At 50.9% G+C, this 21,117-nt stretch overlaps 7 protein-coding genes across 7 annotated transcripts, besides 1 other annotated feature; 2 read left to right on the top strand and 5 right to left on the bottom strand.

The window, feature by feature from the left end:
* Positions 1-21,117: part of a sequence feature (contig 1.101 1..209568(-1)) that runs on past both edges of the window.
* On the bottom strand, positions 38-1,529 carry ANIA_05926 (Yip1 domain protein). Its single transcript, XM_050612466.1, has 4 exons — positions 1,259-1,529; positions 776-1,193; positions 569-718; positions 38-504 (listed from the first exon to the last, which is right to left on the bottom strand). The coding sequence occupies exons 1-4, from the start codon at positions 1,347-1,349 to the stop codon at positions 255-257; spliced, it is 909 nt and encodes a 302-aa protein (XP_050467048.1). The 5' UTR covers positions 1,350-1,529; the 3' UTR covers positions 38-254.
* ANIA_05927 (pentatricopeptide repeat-containing protein) lies at positions 1,853-4,392 on the bottom strand (the record flags this gene model as incomplete). The annotated part of the gene is made up of 2 exons (XM_658439.1): positions 1,853-3,703; positions 3,769-4,392. The coding sequence occupies 2 exons, from the start codon at positions 4,390-4,392 to the stop codon at positions 1,853-1,855; spliced, it is 2,475 nt and encodes an 824-aa protein (XP_663531.1).
* On the top strand, positions 4,905-5,511 carry ANIA_05928 (uncharacterized protein; the record flags this gene model as incomplete). Its single annotated transcript, XM_658440.2, has 4 exons — positions 4,905-4,955; positions 4,985-5,292; positions 5,325-5,371; positions 5,411-5,511. 4 exons carry the CDS (start codon positions 4,905-4,907, stop codon positions 5,509-5,511), a joined length of 507 nt encoding a protein of 168 aa, XP_663532.2.
* On the bottom strand, positions 6,277-8,235 carry ANIA_05929 (putative C2H2 transcription factor (Con7); the record flags this gene model as incomplete). Its single annotated transcript, XM_050612462.1, has 6 exons — positions 7,678-8,235; positions 7,340-7,590; positions 6,980-7,160; positions 6,456-6,800; positions 6,336-6,422; positions 6,277-6,305 (listed from the first exon to the last, which is right to left on the bottom strand). The coding sequence occupies exons 1-6, from the start codon at positions 8,021-8,023 to the stop codon at positions 6,277-6,279; spliced, it is 1,239 nt and encodes a 412-aa protein (XP_050467047.1). The 5' UTR covers positions 8,024-8,235.
* ANIA_05930 (SGNH/GDSL hydrolase family protein) lies at positions 13,611-14,960 on the top strand (the record flags this gene model as incomplete). The annotated part of the gene is made up of 4 exons (XM_658442.2): positions 13,611-13,729; positions 13,823-13,955; positions 14,014-14,153; positions 14,246-14,960. 4 exons carry the CDS (start codon positions 13,611-13,613, stop codon positions 14,958-14,960), a joined length of 1,107 nt encoding a protein of 368 aa, XP_663534.2.
* Positions 15,154-18,207, bottom strand: ANIA_05931 (DEAD-box ATP-dependent RNA helicase DBP2). Its single transcript, XM_658443.2, has 6 exons — positions 18,051-18,207; positions 17,577-17,806; positions 16,559-17,527; positions 16,400-16,507; positions 15,749-15,877; positions 15,154-15,696 (listed from the first exon to the last, which is right to left on the bottom strand). Exons 1-6 carry the CDS (start codon positions 18,095-18,097, stop codon positions 15,488-15,490), a joined length of 1,692 nt encoding a protein of 563 aa, XP_663535.1. The 5' UTR covers positions 18,098-18,207; the 3' UTR covers positions 15,154-15,487.
* ANIA_10762 (DNA-directed DNA polymerase alpha catalytic subunit POL1) lies at positions 18,599-20,686 on the bottom strand (the record flags this gene model as incomplete). The annotated part of the gene is made up of 9 exons (XM_050612451.1): positions 18,599-18,782; positions 18,855-19,070; positions 19,135-19,243; positions 19,303-19,368; positions 19,431-19,581; positions 19,639-20,183; positions 20,234-20,316; positions 20,388-20,569; positions 20,634-20,686. 9 exons carry the CDS (start codon positions 20,684-20,686, stop codon positions 18,655-18,657), a joined length of 1,533 nt encoding a protein of 510 aa, XP_050467046.1. The 3' UTR covers positions 18,599-18,654.

Here is a 21,117-nt window from a genome sequence, read left to right as displayed (position 1 = left end):
GGAGATCAACATCTGCCGCGCATAACATGAAGCTCAATGTCTCATTGAATAGCATGCAGTGGCACAAGAATCTAGTATCTACATAATGCAATATGACAAAGGAACAAAAGAAGAAGCTGAATCGCATTGAAATATACCAAATCAAATCAATCAATCACCCTGTCCTGGTGGTATCCGCGCATGCTTCTCTATTATTTGGAGCTTCAGAGCACGTGTGGTTTTCTTGCACAGTGCAGGACATTCTCGTTGCTTGCTTAACTGATAAAGCAAAGACAACCGATCGCAATATAAAAGACAAACAGCGGATATACCGCGATACCGACCCGGTTCCGCACGACACCAGAGCCCCCTAGAATACTCACTCCTGCGGCCAGAGACCAAGCAATCAAGACCAGGTAGACCGGTATCCGGACGATCGTGGGCAGGCCGAATGCGCTGAGAAGCGCAGCGATAACAAGAGGGAAGAGCGTGTAACCGATGATACAGATAGACTGAAAGAACGAACTGTGCTAGCACGTTAGCACTAAGACACCCAGAAACTGGTGGCAAAGAAGATTGGAAGTCATACATATTCCCACCCAACAACTTAATTTGCAATGTTACAACAGCCTCCCCGACCCAGACGAGGGAAAACACCCCAGAGAAGACCAAATCCGACTGATCCCCCTTCGCCATAGAGAGGAACATACTCAGCAGCAGGCAGAAAATAAGCGGGCCCCTGTAGGTAGATACCTAGTTAGTCAGGGCCATCTCCTTCAAGCATGTGACAACTCACCATAAATCCCAATCTCTTAGCCCCTCGCTCATCCCTCCCTGCAACACAACGTCAGCATCGGGCCAGCGCCCAAGTAAATTCCTCACGCCGCCTCCGAAACCTGACGCTTCCCCGCGCTCCGCGGCCCCAATACCGCCCCCACCGCGCTGCAACATACCGCCGACCAGGTACTTGGGGTAGAGGACCTGGCGCATCTTCTCCCACACGGCGAGGAGATCGCGCGAAAGCGTCTGCCATACACTCTCGTCGATGGTGTTCTGAGGTGCGCGGCGGTCTTCGCCAGGAATGCGGGAGGTCAGATAGCCGCCGGAAATGCCACTGGTGCCATTGCCGCCGCGCGAAGTCGACGAGTCTGGTTCGATGTTACCGCGGAGGGGGGTTCGGTCTGTCTCGTGGAGAGGGTCGTCGGCCTCAATTGCTGAGGACAGGAAGCATAATGTTAGTCAAAAGCCAGAAGACAATTGACTTAGGAACGCAACTCACCTTCATCGGCCTCAATCACTCCATCATCCAGAATCGACTCGTCGTCACGGGGGTCATCGTGGACGTAGTACGGTGTACTTGAGCTGGCCATTGCTATGGTCTTTCTGGGTTCAGAGTGTATGTAGGGTGTATGTGCTAAGCTGGATGGTTCACTTGCCGAGGACACTACCAATTCATAGGTGAGCTGCTCTACCAGAGAGCAGAGCTTGCACCGACGGCTTTGTTATTGTGCCTTGAGCGATGAGATACGAAGGTTTGTTGCGCCTCGTGCTGCTCCTGTTTGCTTGTTTCACTGAGGCTAGAGTGGCTTTCCGCTCCGCCCATTACGTACGCATTCCCGGCAGAAAATAGGCGGTCGCGAAGCCCCAACTTGTCAACGCTGCGGTGGGAAAAGGGTGCAATGGCTACTATAAACTAATGCAACAAGATTGTCCTATGAGCATTTGAAATTCTAGTAATTATGTATATGCATTATACATGAGTAGTATATTGTACAAGGTCTTTGTCAGAGAGTAAAACAACACCAACGCCACATATGCTTCAGATCCGGAAAACAGGAAAGAAGAGTGAAGAGTCCAAATCACCGGAAAATCCTTAGTAAACAGTCAGCGCATCAGTCTCCTCAAAAATATTCTCATTTTGAGGTTTAAAGCGCTTATAGTAAAGATCTTGCCGTTCAGCAGTTGGGTATATCATCCTTTTTCTGAAATTCTCAATGACATCGGCCTTGGTATACTTGCGCAACAGAAGCTCGTCCTTTTCAAACCGCTCGCGGTCCTCTTTAGGCAGGATATTTTCTCTGTTCGGCATTAGAATTGCAACAAGCAGCGACCTTATTCTAGCGAGGACAGCAACAGCTTTGTCACCGGAGACTTTCTGTAACTTGAGGAGTTCAGGATCGACGCCGTGCCGACCAGACAAGTCAGGTCTGCCCTTTAACGAAGCCTCCAACGCATCGTCAAGCGTAGAAACAAGGGGGCGGAGGTTGTCTGCGGCCACTGTTTGTAGGTTGACGACGAGTTCTTTGCGCATGTGCTGGAAATTGGGGTTGGACTGTTTCGATGGGTCAAGGCCATTCAGACCCATAAGGAGCTGTGGATTGTCTTCCAAGACCTTGAGGAGATCCAGGTAACTGGACATGGCTCGGTGGTCGGGAATCATGAGAGATTCATCCATAAGTTTCAAGAGGTCGTTAGCGTGCTTAAAGACATTGAGATTGTTGCGGTCACGGCGGCAGGTGCTCATCGCAATGTGGAACGGTAAACCCGACTCTATGCCCTGCGGAATCATCTGCTCTCGGATGACTTCCAGAGAGAGACGACTTTGCCGAGCAACACGGAGGATGCGTAAATACCCAATGAATGAGCGGCGATCTGGCGTGATCCGGTATCCGTTATCTTCCTTCGTTAGATGATTCCAGTATGCTTTTCCACTTTGCACAGCATTAGTCATCTGCAGGCACGTCTCCATGATTATAGACAGCTCTCTGTTGCCTATAGGCATATATCTAGGGCCTTTCTCCTCGGGCTCCTTGGGCAAAGTATAGCGGGGTGGCGGTTGTTGAGGCGCCGGTCGTGAGTATACAGATTTCCGGAGTGTTGAGCGCATGAGCTCGGGTTGTTCAGATGCCGGCTGGGTTGCGGCATAAGGTTTCGCACTAGACGGTAAGAAACTGTCGAAAACGTGCTCGTAGTCCCCCTCTTCCTCCTTCTCCAGCTCGTCGGCGGGCTCGGGGTTACGCTTTGGGGTCATGTCCTCGAGTTTCCTGCCCATTCGATCCACAAGCGGCACATCCTCGCGCTCTTCTGGCACGAGCGGAGTGCCTTGTCGCGAATGCGCTCTACGCGAACCGATGTGGACTTGTCGCGAGGGCTCCTTCGCCAGAATGGGGATTCCGGTAGTTTGATGCATAAGCTTGAGCACCTCGAATAGGTGCCAATCTCCAGTACCTTCCCAGAGAAGGCCAGCCATAGACGAAACAAGCTCATTCGACTTCTCCATTTCGAGCTCTCCTTTTTGCCATCGATACACCACATCGGACCAAATCCTTTTGCCCTCTGCAATAGCCGAAAGCCTCGCATTGAAGGTCTTTTCCGCCCCGTATTCGTGCGCTCCGAGCTTGGCCGCCTGCCTTTGAATCTGTCTCCTGAGGGAATTTAAGATGATCGTATATGTAATGACGTCCGGTGATCCCGGTCCTTCCTCGGGGAGGGAACCAGCAATCTCCCATAGCAGGTTCATATCTCCGTGGAGTCCACACGCAGTCATCATCGCGTTATGGTGGATGAGAGTAGGTTCGACAGGACTGTCGGGGTCGAGCATGTTCTGATAAATCGACCGAGCCATTGACATAGGGTCGACATGGGGTGTTCTATCTACATGACCCATTCCACGCAACATAGTCGTATACGCAAAGGAGTTAGGTTTTCCGCCACGTTTCTTCATCTGCAGACGAAAGGCAGTCAGCATCATCCACATAACCCGACAAGATAAAAGCAGACATAGCTTACATCATTCCAGAACCGAAACGCCGCCTCTGCATGTCCCTTCCCGAAGCAATACGCAAGAATCGCATTCCACGCCCCCTGGGTATCATAGTGCCGACGCTGCGCGGTCCGCACAAGCTCCGCCGCAAATGCGATATTATCCTGTTTGAGCAACCTCTGCACCCGCTCCGCTAGCACCGTGCGATCTTTCAGCCACGCCAGCTCCATTTCGACTGCCTTTTTCGCGACTGACTCTCCCTTATTCATTGCAATGAGCATCAGGGCGTCGGGGCCTGAACCTCTGGGACGGACAGGCGATTTTCTACCACTCGGCACACCCGGTTCTGGTACTCCGAGATCTCGTAGCGCTATTGCCTCATTGGTCGGCGGCATTTGCGTTTCGAGGACAGGATTCCCGGGAGTAGACTTCTCAGGAGCTGAGTTCTCGGAGTACGGTCGTGAGGTTCCTGCTGGGAAGCTTCGGGAGCCATTTGGTCCTGCTCGTGCTCGTGTAGTCGTCGCGCAAGCGAGCGAAACAGCCCTCCGCGGCAGTCTGGTCCATGGTGAGTCCAAAGATGTGGACACCCTCAAGGCTATGTTTCGTGAGAACTGCGTTCGAAGAGCAGTGGCATTGCTGCAGCGGAGCATCTAAGCTTCGTTGTCGGACAAATGAATGCGCCGATTCGAGTCGTAAAGGTAAAGCGCAATTTGGGATGTATCAGGTGCAGGAAGTGTAAGTGGAAAGGACAACAGTATTGAGTTATCTCCAGATTAACCGCCACCAAAAATATCTGTGTCCGGGTATTGGGAGGCGAAGTCTGGCTGAGAAGGAAAATGTTTGATAGCGACGGTCCAAATCACCGCTAGTGTTGTTAGATAACGGAGACTCCGTATCAGCACGTGACCTTTTTCCTCCCAGCACAAGTAACTCTCGCCGACACAGAATGGAAGACAGTCAAAAGTATACAATGCACACCTTCCTGCCTAAACTTTCCATTCTCCATACAGATGAAGTATGCACAGCATTCGGGGGACATTTAAATTATTCAACCTGGAACCTCAGTTATAATAGCACTCCAGATTCACAACCACTACTGCATTTTAATGACGGAATATTTCGCCCTCAAGTGTATATCCAGACACAAAGCCTCAAATACATAATGGATAATCCGGCCCGCCAGCTTGTCCGTCTATCGTTACCTAAATCTTTAGTAAGATACGCTCTCCGTACTACCCGTAGACCGTCGGTTACAAGCACAGAGTAAACCCAACTAGAAATCCACCGCCTCAACGCCCTAGCCCACCCGCTAGCCCAACCAGAACCACCAACACATTTCAGCCTCATGATCTCATCCGCATCCACGCTGGGCCGCTGGCAGGATCCGAATTTAGTGTTGCCTCTTATGCCCACCTCGTCCTAGTGCTGGATCGACGCTGCCAGTGCCAGCGCCAGTGCCAGGCCACAGCCACTACAGTGCCGCCCCGGCCCGCTGGGGGCCGGGGCCTGGCCCTAAAAACGGGCAATGACTTAGTCTACCAAGATCTCAAGTCTAAGCCCAAGACTCTTACTCTTGGGCTAGGGCTACGGTTAACTTTGGTGGTTTGGTCACACCCGGAAAAGCAAGAAGTATGCATCATTGTATTGACTAGTAAGGCGTCTGACTAGCGCGGCCCGAGCATACAGGTACCTCACGTACATACATTAGCACGTACATTTATGTCGGCATGTACTATGTAAGCTTAAGTGCGGTACCACTAGAACCGTAGTAGACTCTAGTTTGTCTCGAGTCGCACCGCTAATGCTGGTGATCTGTCATTTTCTTAGTCGAATCGGAGATGATCCAGTCAGTAGTGACAGGTCGAAGCTGCAGCGGGTTAACGGGCTATAGTTCTTGTGCTAATGCAGGAACTGCATCAACTGATTTGAAGCAGACACAAAACAGACACCTCAACTCGTTAAAAATGTGGCCGTGCTTGTCTTGACCAGACAGCTGAAGGGATCCAAAAAAAAAAAATAACAAAGGAAAAAAAAAATGTGAGAATAAGATGAAGATGATTGGAGATTCCACAACGCTCGGGGGTTAGAGCGTAACCCTGACAAAAACTACAGACAAGGACAGGAATGTTGCACATGAATTGAACAGGTCATAGAAGTAGAAAACAAATAGGTAGTTCACAGGTGAAGACACGGTCGTCAAATGCAGAGTGCCCCCGCCAAACATCCCAAACCACAATCGCAGATCCAAGCATCTGCAGATGGTGTATAAAACAAGTCCCGACTCGAAACTTTCTTTTCTTTCTCATCCGACCATCTAGTTCGACATGAAAGACATGAAATAAACAGGAAATACAAGGAAAATAGAAGGTACTGATGAGTTGCAAGGCCGTCGTTATGACTGGAGCAAAGCACGGCCAGAGATGGTATCATGTGTGCAAGATCTCAAGAAATTAGACCCGGAGGCGGCGGTAGGGGATTTTGTGGGGGTATTGGTATTAGAACATGAAACCTTGAAAAGAAGGGTATAGGAACATCTATTGCGGGTAGCTGGTCGATTGGTTTTCTGCGATGCCATCATCGATCAGCTACATACCCCATAGCAATCGGCGTAAGGACCGTCCTCGTAGTGGTGCTGTTTGCTGGCGGTTGTCCTCCCTCTTTTCATGTTCATGGCTCGGTCCTAAACAACGCAAAGACAGGACTGGCTACTTACGTTGCTGATAAACTTGACCGCTCTGCCCGTACGGCGAGTGCGGGTAGTTCGGAGGGTATCCCACTTGCCCGTTGCCTTGGTAAGGCATGCCACCTGCACCAGCGCCGTATTGACCAGGAGCCTGGCCATCAGCAGGCTGGTATCCAATCGGAGGTAATTGAGGTCGGACACCGCCAGGATACTGAGGAGGCTGGCCGCCCTGTGAAAGGTCTGGCGCGCCCGAAGCATCAATCTGGCTCTGAACAGCTGCGGCAGCTGCGGCACGCTCGCGCTCTTCGGCAACCTTGCGTTGAGCTTCCTCCTCCTTCTTCCGCTGCTTCCACTCCTTACGGATTTCTTTGAATTCTGGTAACCAGTCAGCAGCTGAACGAGTGAGATGCAGGAATATCACCGATTGCTCGGCAAGTTGGCGCGCTACTGCGATCCGCAACGCTAAAGCGGTGTAACCTGACTAGCGCGTGCCGCAAGCCGCGCTAACTGGGCTATCACAGGTGCAGCCAAACAAAGTGAAAATGCTCACTCACCTTCTGGAGTTCGCTTTTGACCATGAGATTGCATGGTAACATGAGCATTCAGATGGTTAAGTGTGCCGTATGCCTTTTCACAGCCATTCCACCCACACTTGTACATGCGCTCGATTTCTTCATACCGGCGACGAGGTCGCTTATGCTGTTGTGCACCGGGAATCGGAACGAACGAGTAAACCTGTGGATTCCGTCTGTCAGCAAATGACCCGAATCAGGAAAATGATGAAATAAAGCGCCCGCATCTCCACATCCTGAAGAGAGCCCGACCGCAGCCCCGACATCGGGAGCGTCCCAAGACAACAATCAAACCAATTGCGCAGCCTTTGGAAACGGATGCCAGAATCATCAAAAACATACCTGGCCAGGGCGCGGCCCTGCGGTCGTAGCAGGGGAGGCGGGACCAACCGTTGTGGCAGGAGAGCTGTAGGGTCCAGGAAGACCGTGCTGATGTTGCGGATAGCCATGCGACCATTCCGGACGCGCATACATCTGTGGAGGCGGCGGAGGCGGCGGGTGGCCCTGATACTGAGCGGCCATGTCGTGGCCTTGAGCCGTATAAGGCGAGTAAGGAGGAGGATAGGTTGGGCTGGAGGCCGCAATCGAGGGATCTATAGGAACGTCTCCGTCAGACTTCACGTTCGACTGATTGCGATGGCCATTTGGATGCCCATCGTTCAGAGAGTTCATGGACGGACTTGTTGCTTGAGCCATACCTGGCGCACCTCCGGGCTGAGAGTTCGGCGCGTGGTGGTATTGAGGCGGGCGGGCCAGGTACTCCGGGTATGCGGGCGAGCGCGCGGCTGGAGGAGGCTGGTTCAGACTGTAGTCAGACTGCGGCGTGTTGGAGGAAGTGCCGGGTCGGACCTCAGGTTGCGGTGTGTACTGAGGGTTCGGGCGCGACTCGGGCTGAGGGGTGTATTGAGCAGGGGCAGCAGCAGAAGCCTGGTCTGCAGCTGTAAATTCAGAATGTGTCGCGGCAGATGTTGGAAACGGTGAGAGCGAACCTGACTGCGCGTACTCGGAAGCAGGCCTGTTGTCCATATAATACAAGAGAGGCGGTCGCTACCGGGAAAAGATATCCCTGACGATCCTTCCAAGCTAATATAGTCTCGCGTGCCTGTTGATAACACGCGTCGAACGACACAATAAGCTTGTGGACGGAGAAGAAAGGACAGGGTGAGAGGAAGTACGGGGAGGGGAAAGAGGATTGGATTGGGGCAAGGTCTTAGTGTGACCCCGAGTCGAGAAAGGCTTGAGACTTCCTCTTGTTGGCACGTACTTTAGTGGAAAAGAGGAGGTATGGTAGCGAACAATCAACAAAGCTGCACGTTGATGCCGGGGGGGCGGATGGCGGATAAGAGAAGAGAAAAATAACGGAAGGATCGACGCGTAATTATGGTCGCGAACGAGTCTTTCCACTCTCCAACGCAGCGATTATTACAAATTACCACGGCTGTGGAAGTATGCGAAGACGGTTGTAGTCAAGGTGCAGGTGCAGCTGGATCGCGATGCTTAATCGCTTAGTTCGCCAGCCTTAGGGTGACGGCGACTGGCTCTTGCAGGTGGCGGAGGGCACGGCAGCACGAGGGCCAGCGGGAAGAAACGAGGGGGAGCTTGGATTGTGGACTGGCGATGGAGCCAAGCAGGGCGCGAAAAGAAAAACGAAGTGTAAGAGAAGTGGAAGCCAAACCCCGTCACAACTATACGAGAAGGGGGCTAAAATAAAGTAGAATCCACCAGCTCGAAAGAGTGATAGCGCAGGAGTCAAGGCCTCGATCCCAGTGGCGAGTTCTGGTAGGCTGGTAGCACAATCACCCTAAAAAAGCGACCGGAGCGAAGATGGTTTGACTCGACCCGGCACGACCAGGCTGGAGCAGGAAAGGCGCGTCTTAAAGCTTCGGCGGGCCTCGTTGTAATCTTTGGCACTCGCGCACCGTAGGCAAAGACGAGAGGGCAGAGCACCTCGTGGGATCCGAAATGGTGGAGCAGGACGTGGGCCTAAAGGAGTTGGAGCAAAGAATTCTATGGAGAGAGAATTCGAAGGGAAGAGGCAGAGGTCAGACTCAGGACGGTATTACGGGAAAGGGGGGTTTGTATTGTACTGTCACAGAGGGGCTGCTTGGCGAGAAGGCGCCTCATTGGCCAGAGGGGGCGGCGTGTTGTCGCTTTCTGGTGACGGTCCCCGTGCCGGCCCACTCTCCCCTCACTGTTCTCACTTTTCAAAGGTCAACCCGGCTAAGCTTTCCCTCTGGGATATTATGATTATTTTTTATAGGGGATATAGGGGATCATCCCAGTGGCAAAGGGACGAGTCATGCCCAAGCAACCGTTTTCCGTGGATTTTCGGTGGTTATCGCGATCCCGACTGGGCGCAATCAACCGCCCAAGACATGAGGTTAAGAGAAAGTTGATAGACAATCGTGGTATGGATTTAGAGCTTGGATGGTCTACCCGCGATTTGGGCTTGGACGGTGCGGACTGCGCGCGTCCGTTGCGAGTCGGTCGTAAACCTAGCGCGATGCCAGCGCAACATCGTTGGTCGACCGCGTGGATTGGCCAAGTTAAAACGCAGGCTAAACGATAGACTTTGGATGGCGTGCCCGAGAAACGGCTGGAACGGTACACCACTCCAGAAGGGAACAAGCGAGATAGTGCCGGGCTAGCAGGTCGGCCCCGGGGGTTAGCTGCGCGTGGAGGCATGACAGAATATCAACCTTTGCGCGCATCCATACGTTGTCGGACTCATAGACTACTACAAAATAGAACAGAGTACATCCTCAACAAATACTAATGGGGTACGGAGTAGGGAGGGGAATCCCCGTGATAATGCTACGTAATAAGAGCGATGATATCAGAATTATTTTTTGTAGAGAAAGAAAAAAAATAAATAAAATTTTTTTACACTGCAAAAGTACTGATAGGCAACGAAGGCGGCTAATGCCGGTCATGGCTGATGGGGTTGGTGGAAATGGTGGAAAAGGAGGTCTGCAATGGTCACCTGTTGCTCGAGGCTTAATTGCCAATAATGGGGCGGGGATGGTTGCGACGGTGGGGAATGCCCACCCTTGGAATGACTTGGAATCGCACACATCCTAAGCATCATTCTCACCTTCACGGTTTTTGTTGTCCATCCGATTTCAGCAGTTTGCGCTTGTAGTTGAGGAAGAGGTTAGGATGTCGTGATATAGACGCTCGATACCGGAGCCCTGCTATGCTCGTTCCGCACAAGTCAGGAACGCTCGCTGCAGTGGAGAACCGAGGACTGCTAGCCAATGAGCGCACGAAACGATGGGGCCATAGACAAATTGACTTTTCGGTATTGCCGGTTACGGTTAGTAATATCAAACGCAATCAGACTTCAAACTCCTGAATCATATCAAGATGTTGATCAGAAGATAGCTGGCTGAACTGACCCGGAGGTCAATTGAGTTTCGAACTCCGGTCCTCAATGACCGGTCTTTGTGGTAAGTGATCTTATTCGAGGAGCGTACAAAATCACGACACGAAGCGCGGCTGCAGCTGAAAGCTCCCGGTATCGCATGACAATTTGACATGGGATATGAAAAAGCGGGGATTGTGGAGTCCCGTCGATATTGAAGCTGGAATGTCTGAAGGTCGAGGAAGGCGAGGCGCGAATTAGAGATATAGGGGAACTTGCATGCAGTCAAAACATGTCGAGTCTCTATCCTTGTACAAAGTACCACTCCACTGGTACGTCTCCTGAGTCCGGCGTCCTGATAATGCCCGAGGCTTGGGAAGAGTCAGTATCGTCAGGTTCGCAGTTGGTACGGCTTGACGCGAGCTAGATTTCAAAATGCTACCTATTGATAGGACAGCCCTAGCGATTGGCCGCTCCCAAACAAGTCACGGACTTGATCACGGACTTTAAAGCACGGACAATATTTCTTGAGCCTCTTGCTCTGTATGGTTCGGTCTTGATGGGCAGTTTCTCACTGCTAGTGCCCACTGCAATAGACTGCCAAGGAGTCGAGCGTTTGTGACAGATTCGGCAGCAAGGGAACCGCTCCCGGTACTAGGTGACTATCAGCTTTGAGGTCCATTCATACTGACGGGCCGAACTCGCAAGGTGCAACCTGGATTTCTGCAAAATTATGCAATTTGCATTCGCAGCGCAGAAGGTCCCTCTGGCCCCCCTGGTCCCGGCCCGGCGCTGGGAGGACAATTCAGCTGTGTGGTTTGATATGCCTGGTGATTGGCAGTACCCCGCGCATCCCCACTATTTGAATATCGGTGAGGATTTCTTGCTGCGAGCCTGGGACTGAGAGTGGGAAAACGAAAGCCGATGAATCCCATCGAAATAGCAGAGAATTCACCATCCACGGATTGACTTTCCTCTGTACGGACCGTAATTTTAAGAGCCGCTATCACCTACTCTGAGGTTGGAACTCGGAAGATATACGACATGCAAGAAACATGAGAGGTTTCGCCGAACGACCACCTGTTCCTTAACCCCTGCATAAAGGGGGTAATAATGCTGGTGGTCCGCAGCTCATCAGGGTATGACAAGACTACAGTGCATTATCTCAGCTCCTCGAGGCTTGGCCCCTTTTCGCTTTCCGCTTTTCTTTTTCTCCTTTTTTTTTGGCAGCAAACAGTTAGGCTGAATCTGCTATGTGTCCGCTGTACTCTGAGTATGTAAGTATGCGTACTTCGTATACTTTATGCATAAGCTATTTGGTGCCGGAGATGATCCACGTGGGCACGACGGTCGTTGGCTGTCGCCTGCACCGGAACGCCTTAGTATTCTCTAGCCAGCTGTTGACATCTCTAGAGCGCACCTTGTTTTGACCCTAAATATATTTTGGACATCGCATCACCAGCCAATAATGATCTTGATGGCCAGCACTCAAGATCCGGTTCGTGATTTTCAGATAGCCGCGCCTCGCACTGCATATCCGAAACCGTCTTCGACAGAGTATAATAGATCGCGTCGGTGTACTCCGTCCAGCGTAGTAGTACTCTGACAGCAGAGCGATGCCACTCGAACGGGTGGCCCGGCCCCCAAACGCAAATCGAGCCATAACGGAATTTCGGCATGTCTCCGTCGCGTTAAAGGCGCCATTGGGATCAAATGTCACCTCAATTTATTCGAACTCTACTCAGAATAGACAAGTATTTGGAAAAAGCAAACCTTGCCTCTCGCTTGCGCAGGGTTGGCTGCTGTTCAGGAGAATTGCCTGTGATTGCAGACTTGTAGAGGCGTCTCATTGGTCAGCAAATCCCCGAGGGCAAGAATGCCAAGACCTCATGATTCGAGATCGCAACTGTTTCCGCCCCAATTAGGCAGGTACGTCGCTGGCAAAATGTCATATCGGGTCAGATGTCTCCGGGCCAGATTGATACTCGATAGAAAGTATCGAGCTGGGCAACCGACGAGGGGAACACCAGATAACCGCCAGATAACACCAGATAACACTAGATAAACACCAGCTCGGGACATATAATTTCATCCTCGGCCCATGAACAGGCATTGAACTCCCTCAATCGTCGAGTTCCATGCATATTCTACGGCTGCTCTAGCTGCCAGCGCCTCCCAACGCATGAGCACTGCAGTGATCCTAACTTGTTTTCCAAGTCCCTCGTGATTACGGAGTATTCTAATTCTATTAGCAGCATGTCGCGACTATGAAAGCTAACAGCACATGCGCCTAACCCCTATCCATGCTAGTCTCACCGTCTAGCGTCCCCTTCCCGAGCCACGGGCCAGATTAATTTCATGCTAACCGCTCCCAGCATAGTGGCTTACGGTCTTGAAACCTCGTTCGGTTTTCTGTCATACACTTTTGATACCGCCTCGCTCTCCCGGCGATAAGGGTGTAAGGGTGGGCAAAAATAAAATACGCAGTACCGCGCGATGCACAAGGCCAACTTAGGATGCAAGATGGAGTCGACTCCTCCTTCGGCCGGATTGACCTCGTCCAGTCCCACCCTCGCTACGCCGTACGGTGCGGCTTTTCCGAGGTCTTACTCTTGGATTGCGATTCTCATCGGTGAGAGAGTCTGAAGTTAGGCTCGAGCTGGAGCTGCTGGACTGTGCTCCAGGCAATGGGACCCATGGTTTCTCCCTCTCTATAGTCGGCTCAAGTACGGCTGAATTCTCGCCTGCTCCACCGCTGCAGCATTTATATGGCTCCCCGCTCTCAGCCTCTTCGACTTGTTGGTTTTCCGGTTCACCTGTCTCACATTTATCGCTCTATTGGGTCAACAAGACGATGGGCTCGAGTTGGTACCTTTGTGCCTTGGTGCCTGAGGTGTCAACAAATGCCTGTATCAGTTATCAACTGGTTGATTTCCAGGTCCCAACTGGCCAGAGCAGTATACAACGCGAACCAGTGTCAGGTTGAATTGAAAGCAGAATGCCGATCTTCTTCCTTCCGCCCGGACGAGATGGAAGCAGCCCGTCATCCAACGGAGAATTATCTTCCGTGAGATCGTCTTCCCAGAACCATGATGGAAATTATCCGTCGAGCTTGTTTCCCCGAGCCAGTTGGGCTTGAGTACGTATATATGGCTACATCAGGAACGTGGAGATGGGCAAGCATCCCTTCGCCGGAGCCCGGTAGTTTAGCCTTGAAGAAATCGAAATAGATATAAAACCACCTAAGCAATGCTCGCCGCAACTTTCATCCTAGCTCTCATGAATGGCAATTCGCTAACCAGCGCCCTCCCTTTCAAACCAATTACGCGGAGTAGACATGGCTTTGACTGGGATTCGACCCGGAATCTGTCAGTATTGAATCCATCATTTGTGATCTGACACGGTTGATGGGAAAACTACAAATATCGAATTGTAGGGCTGACAATATTTACAACCCACAGTATCGCCTTTGGCGACTCGTATACATTCATCCAAGGAACCCATGGGTACCCAAACTACAGCTTTATTGGAGACCAGCTGAACTATGCATATGATGCACGAACACTCTTAACGGATAAGATCGTTCAGAATCAGGTCCGTCTGTTACCAGCCTAGCACCGCGCCCAGCCAGCTTAACGGTACATGTGTATAGACAGGAACCTCAGCCGGCGGCCCCAACTGGGTTGAATTCCTTACAGGTTGCGGATTAAAGGAGGGTCTGACCTCGCCAATATCCTGCACGAAACAGCTCTGGGACTTTGCGTTTGCGGGGGCGGGGGTTTCAGCTGAACAGTACGTTGCTCTATTGCCCTATCCTGAGATACATACCATATCCTTTGGACGGGATACTAATGGATACTAATGAATACACCTTGTCCATATAGCATCCCCCTGCACCACCCTTACACCATTTCCCTCGTTAACCAGATCAGGCAGTTCACAATATACGGGCATCTAGTCCTTACCTCCAGCTCTCAACACCCCTCACATAAAGCAACTCTATCCGCTGCACCCATTTTAGATCCAGCCTCAACCCTAACAGCCATTTGGATCGGAATCAATGACATCAACGATAGCGCGAAAAACAGCTCCATCTCCTCCTTTCCAGACTTCTATAATACCCTCCTCCAAACGGCTTTCTCTGGATTGCAGACTTTAGTATCATTAGGGTATAAAGATTTTGTAGATTTTGTCGTCCTCAATCTACCCCCTTTGGACCGCACACCAGCGAATCAGGCACGGACACTTCGCAACGAAACAGCCGCGCCAGATGCAACGCAGGTTGGTTGGTTTAATTCGGCAATCACATCACAAGCCAGACGCTTCGGGAGACGGAATCCGGATACGAATGTTCTTGTCTTTGATGCGCATCGCGTTTTGAGTCATGTCCTCGATTTCCCAGACCAGTACGGGATAGTCAACACGACGGATTTCTGCCCTGGATATGACCAACCGGATATTGAGACAGAATATCAAGCATATGGGTGTCCAACATCCCTGGGGACGTATTTCTGGTTCAATTCGGGACATATCACGAGTCGGCTCCATGAAATTCTGGCAGCACAATTGAGCAAGACGCTGGAGAGGTGGAGAGGTTAGTTTACTATACTGGCAGGATTCTATTCATTTGCCAGTGATGAGGGTCAGGTGAATGGGCTGAGAGTATCAGGACAGATTTATATTACCGCACTCGCGCAGATCTTCATATATAACCTGGTATACTTCAATCGCACTCTGTTCAAAATTCGAGAATGCAACTACAGTATGTGAGAGCTCAGACTACAACATTATCCAATGTCAATCTTTGGAATGATGATTGGCAAGCTACCTACTGGGAGCCAATCATGTCCAGGCTAAAAAGAACGACTTTTTAAAGCAGAGAAAGAATTAACGTATATCCGTGTAAGTGCGTAAAATGACCACGGTTATCATCCCAGTCCGGAACCTGTAAAAGCTCGAGTAAAAACATAACGAGTCTATCGTGAGATTGACCAACGCCGCCCATATTGAGTTACGAAGAGATATCAAAGAACAACGGAAACGCGCAAGTCGGAAAGTGCAAAAATCGATCGTCTACCGTCGAATGTGGGGAGTACAAGCTCATGAATGCAGGGGGCATTGATGGTCTACCAGCGACGGTTGTTACCAAGAGGCGCTGCGTTGGAGGCAGTGAAGTTACCACCGCGACCACGACCGCCGCCACGACCACCCCAACGGCCATAACCACCACCGTGGCCGCCGCCACCGCTGTAGCGGACCATCTCAGCGAGACGGGGGTCAATCTGCTGCTTGGCCTCAGAGAGGATAGTGACCAAGTCACGAGCCTGCTTAGCATCTGTAAAACAACGTTAGCAACGTCTTATGAAAACAAATGCAGTGAGACTTACTGTCAGTGGTGAAAAAGGTAATGGCGGTACCCTTAGCACCCGCACGACCAGTTCGACCAATACGGTGAACATAGTCTTCTGAGTTATTGGGGTAATCATAATTGATGACATGAGTAATGTCACGAACATCTTTAGACAGATTCAGGTTAGCAAACAGAGCATTAGTGCAGATAACAGCGTGGCATGGAAGCCCTATTAGCCGTGTGAGACTATGCATCACTCTCTTCCACGGTCTTTCATCTCAAGATCCGTTAAAGGGTCAGTCCTTATGCTGGCAGATATCGGGCGGATATCCTTTGGTCCTAGAGTAACCTTGGAATGCAGCTTGACAGGCCGGAAGAGAAGCCACCGTGCTTCTCGACCAAGCAAGGTCCAAATAGATGAACACAAGTCAGAACAGAAGAATAGAAGAATCCTACGTGTCTGCTAAACTGCACTGTAAGTCCAAGGTTCTCTTGGCTTTGAGAACCATTTCAGAAGACCCGACATAGCCTGGACGAGTCAAGTATGCCAACATGGGCACTAAGAGAGCTGAGCACTGTGCGGTTGTTGCACGACCTCAATTGGGCTAGGGTGCTTCAGGGAGGAAGATAAAAAGGGAGAAGGGGGAGGGAGGGGGGAGGGGAAGGGAAAAGCGCGATCTTCTCATACCGATACCACGGGAAGCCACGTCAGTGGCCACCATGATTGGGCTCTTGCCTGTCTTGAACTCATTCAGAACCCAATCTCTTTCTTGTTGTTGCTTGTCACCGTGAATGGCTGAAAGTAGTTAGCAAGCTGTTTTTCTGCTTATGAAAGGAAGGTACTCACAAAGTGCTGGCCATCCGTCCTGACGGAGGAAACGTGTAATCTCGTCGGCAATGCGCTTAGTACCAGTGAAAACGAGACACTTGTTGCCGCGGTTCTCCATGATCTTCTCAAGATGCTTGATCATGCGATCACGCTTCTCAAATTCTGAGATAACTTCTACAATCTGAGTGATCCGGTGGTTGGCGGATAAGTCCATCGAACCAATGTTGACTTGAATGTAGTTGTTGAGGAAATCGCTGGCGAGCTGACGGACCTCCTTGGGCCAGGTAGCTGACCACATGCATGTCTGGCGGTCAGGGCGAATCTGAGAAATGATCTTGCGAATTTGGGGCTCAAAACCCATATCCAACATGCGGTCGGCCTCGTCAAGAACGAGGTAAGTAACTCGGCGAAGGTTGGTGCGGCCAGCTTCGAGCATATCAATGAGTCGACCGGGAGTGGCAATGCAGACCTCAACACCGCGGGAAAGATCGCGAATCTGAGGACCCTTGGGGACACCACCGTACACACAAGTGTTCCTGATGCGAGACGACTTTCCGAACTTGCTGATTTCAGCCTGGATCTGAACCGCCAATTCACGGGTAGGAGCGAGAATAAGGACAATAGGCCCATCTCCAGGAGCTAGGAGAGGCTGAGCGTTGATGTGAACAATAGCGGGGAGACAGTATGACAAGGTCTTTCCGGAGCCGGTTTCGGCAATACCAACAACATCACGACCGGAGAGAGCCATAGGCCAACCCTGAGACTGGATAGCCGTAGGCTTCTCAAACCCCTGAGCCTTAACTTCGCTCAGAACATATTGGGGGAAACCGGCTTCATCGAAGGTCTCGACTGGACGAGGGACATCCCGTCCCTGAACAGTCATCTCGCACTTCTTGCGGAATTCATCGACTTCACGCTGGGACCGGGCAGTCACATCGGGGTGCTCCTTGTAGAAGGATTTCTCGAATTTAGGGAGTGTGTCGAGATCTAAAAATCAAATTAACATTCATCCTTCAACATAATGAGCTGGACTTACCCCAGTCCTGCTTCTTCAGACCGGAACCCAAGTTACCCATGCGGTCACCGCCGGCACCGGCACCGGCACCACCACCGCCGCGTCCGTAACCGCCGCCGCCGTAACCACCACCGCCGTAGCCACCTCCGTAGCCACTACCACCACCACCACCGTAACCGCCGCCGCGACCTCCATAGCCGCCTCCATGGCCATTAGAGTAACCGTTTGAGTAGCCGCCGCCACCGCCGGAGCTGAAAGAATGACGTTAGTGTGGATTTTAAAAAAAAAAAAAAAATAAAAGCAATCCAATGTGAAACTTGAATGTTGATGGCTAGGATCGTCAAAACCGGTGGCTTGTGAACAAAGCTTCGGCTCAAACAAGGAACAGAAGACATAGCAGTGTGCAACTTGCAGCAGAATCACAATGTTGCTCAACCAGTCTCTAGCCTTTTATGTTTTATGTTGAGATGCGACAAAGATAGTATGTCAACGTACCGATAGGAATCGCGCTGGTAGCCACCGCTGCCGCCGTAAGAAGACATGGTGAATGAGAGAAAGTTGTGTTGCGTTGTTGGTAAAAGGAATCCTCAACTTGAGAATCAGAGGCAACACAGATATAAGAGAGAGAGAAAGTGAAGAAAGAAGAAAGACCAGGGAATGGTGAGAGAGAGAAAGGTGAAAGGTTTAGGATAAGAAAAAGAGGGAGAAGAGGAAAATTAAGGGAAGGCGCTGAGGCAACGTTTGTTCCTGTTTGGGTTAGTGCAGGAGAAAATTGGAAAATCTCGACACCGCTGCTGTTATGTAAGCTGTACCAGTGGCCAATGGCCAATGATGACTAGTGCAGGTGGCCAATGTGGCTACCATAAAAATTCAAGAAACTAGGCTTCCAGTGAGGTAGGTAATAGGTTGTTTGAACTCGATGCTATGAGTTGGCTAATGTCTCCATTCGCTGGACATCATCTGTTCCCACCTTGGGCAGTATTAGTTGGTCTACCGACATACAACGCGAACACTCCCATTATACATAAGGGAGCCTGGAAGTATATAGAAGGGAACTTGATCTATATACAAACATTCATGGAGACAAGCTATATGTACATCAGCTGTGTCCAGCGCCAAGTCCCATGTCCCAAAACATGATCTCCAATTCGGTTGCCTTGATGAAGATCTTGACCAACTCTTCCATCCGGGATAGCGAGACCTTCCTCATATGAGTTTCGAGTAGCTCTGGAAAGCCGTCAGTCGCAAGCTGAAACAAGTGTTCGCGCATTCTAGAATGAGGAGCCGAGTGTTTCTTACCGGAGCCTAGACGAACAGCCTCGGTGTAATCCTCTGCCACATAGTTCTCTATCCACTTCCAATATCGGTTGCCCTCTCGAAGGGTCTTTTCTTCCGCGTGGAGCCTCTGTGCAATTGCCCCATATCCAATCAGACAAGGAGCTAGGGCGACCTGTAGTGCAAGCCAGTCTTCCGATTGGCCTACGTCGAGAATGTATCTGCTGTACGCCGTGCAAGCTGATAATGGAGCAGTTAGTAATTGAGAGTTTATTGTAGGGAGATCTTAGGAAGGATCATCTACCTGTCGTCTCTGGAACCTTCTCCATCTCTTCTTTGGATAGCCCAAAAGACGCGCAGTAATCGATATGTAGCGCGGTTTCTTGTTGGATGTGGAGAACAATTTTGGCAGACTATATAAACCAGGTTCTTAGAGTTGGCGAAGCAGAGGACTGACGTCTTGATAACTTACCGCAGCTATTGACTCCATGTCCTTTGCCTTATAGGACGCAAGTGCGTTGCTTCGAGCGAATTGGACCTGGTAGATAGGTTAGATCGTAAACGATGAGTGGAACAGTAACGTTAACAAGTGACGCATACGAGGTACAAGTAGTCCTGAACTAGGTATTCCTTAAAACGTTCAACGGGAAGTGTACCGCTGCCCAGACCTAAGACGAATTCATGCTCTGTGAATCGCTTCCAAACCGATTGTACGTCGGGCCGATCTAGAACGTACTCTAGGAACCGCCCTCTGTGGACAAGTTAGCGGACATGCAAGCAACTCAGATTAGCGAGCGGGGAAGCATACGGCGCGAAGGGCAAGCTGTACACGGAGTGAAAATGGTTAATAGGCCCACTTCCTTTCCCGATGTCATAACTAGTCTTGATTCCCGCTTCAACGAAACGGACACCATTACGCACGGCTCTCTTCAAGTCTTTCCCAAGCGCCAGATTCGCCGCTATGGCAGATGCAAGAGAGCACCCGGTGCCGTGGGTATTTTTAGAAACTAGGTACTCTGTTTCGAATTGAGTTACCTCCTCTCCGGCGTATAGAATATCAATCACCCTCGAGGCGTCGTCTGATCCTTTGGCGGCTGTGTAGTCTTTCGTGAGTGGCAGGTGCCCGCCTTTCAACAGAACAGCTCGAGGGCCCAGTGCAGCCACTCGTTTTGCAAGATCTATGAGCCCTTGGAGGTCCTCCGGATTGGTAGGCTCTTGACCAGCATCTTTCAGCAGAAGCTGTGCTTCTGGGATGTTTGGTGTAAGAATAGTTGTCAAAGGAAGCAATTTCGTACGCAAACCCTGAACTGCGGCTTCAGGTAATAACTGGGAGCCGCTGGTGGAGATCATCACCTATTTCTACTGAGTCAGTCATTGTCAGAGTATTCAAGGAAGTGCATTACCGGATCTAAGACCACAGACGGAATCTGATACGACGTAAGTGCATCCGCAACAACGTCGATAGTCGTTGCGGACGAGAGCATTCCTTGGAGAAATTAGTACCTATTGACAGAAACCGCGATGGAGCTATTGATAGAAGAGAGTATTGGCCCATACCAAGCTTGACAACGTCCGCCCCGACATCATCGAGGCCCGCTCGGATTTGTTTCTCGACGAAGTCGGCCGGTACCACAAAGATGTCTTGCACTCCAAGGGTGTTCTGCGCGGTCAAGCCGGTAGTTGCTGTAAGAGCATAGCAGCCATGGGCAGTCAGGACTCTCTGGTCAGCCTCCAGTCCACTAACCCCGGAAGGTACATTAGCAGGCGACCTGGAGGGGCAATGAGGGGACTGGGGTGCCATACGCGCCGCCAGAACTATCAGATCCCGCAATAACGAGGACTCGCCCGACTGACATGACTAAGAGCTATCTTTGACTAGGGACCACCTCAAGTTGAAACCTAGGTCAAAGCACTTTCCGCTTAGGTTGTCGCTTTCACCGTCGAGTTCGTGGGGACAAGCCGAAGATGAATTGCATCCGGTGGAGACTCGCCAGAAAGGGCTTAGCTAATTTGACGGGGTGTATGATATAACTCTACGCACTCTAAGTACAACACAAGACCAACTCTCTAGCCACTCTCTTTCAGCATCTAAAGTTTTTGATCATATCGACCAGTTATACGTCTTTCTCACGCTCTACCCAATCCACGTCCAGCAGTCGAGATCTTAAACCGGATACATTCCAATGTTCATCGTGGTGCCCCCGTCTTCATCATAAGTGGAGTTACAGACAAGACAGCAATGGGGCTGCTTAACCGGGGCATTTGGAGCTTTTACAAACATTGATGG

Source organism: Aspergillus nidulans, chromosome I, assembly GCF_000011425.1.
Source record: "Aspergillus nidulans FGSC A4 chromosome I".
Classification (NCBI taxonomy): domain Eukaryota; kingdom Fungi; phylum Ascomycota; class Eurotiomycetes; order Eurotiales; family Aspergillaceae; genus Aspergillus; species Aspergillus nidulans.
This window is presented reverse-complemented; position numbering and strand designations above follow the sequence as displayed.

Coding starts and splice junctions, on each gene's coding strand:
- ANIA_05926 (XM_050612466.1), bottom strand. CDS start 1,349: ATGGCCAGCTCAAGTACACCGTACTACGTCCACGATGACCCCCGTGAC. Junction 719..775: donor CTAAGAGATTGGGATTTATG/GTGAGTTGTCAC, acceptor ATCTACCTACAG/GGGCCCGCTTATTTTCTGCC. Junction 505..568: donor AAGTTGTTGGGTGGGAATAT/GTATGACTTCCA, acceptor GTGCTAGCACAG/TTCGTTCTTTCAGTCTATCT.
- ANIA_05931 (XM_658443.2), bottom strand. CDS start 18,097: ATGTCTTCTTACGGCGGCAGCGGTGGCTACCAGCGCGATTCCTATCG. Junction 17,807..18,050: donor TACCAGCGCGATTCCTATCG/GTACGTTGACAT, acceptor TCATTCTTTCAG/CTCCGGCGGTGGCGGCGGCT. Junction 17,528..17,576: donor TCTGAAGAAGCAGGACTGGG/GTAAGTCCAGCT, acceptor TTTGATTTTTAG/ATCTCGACACACTCCCTAAA.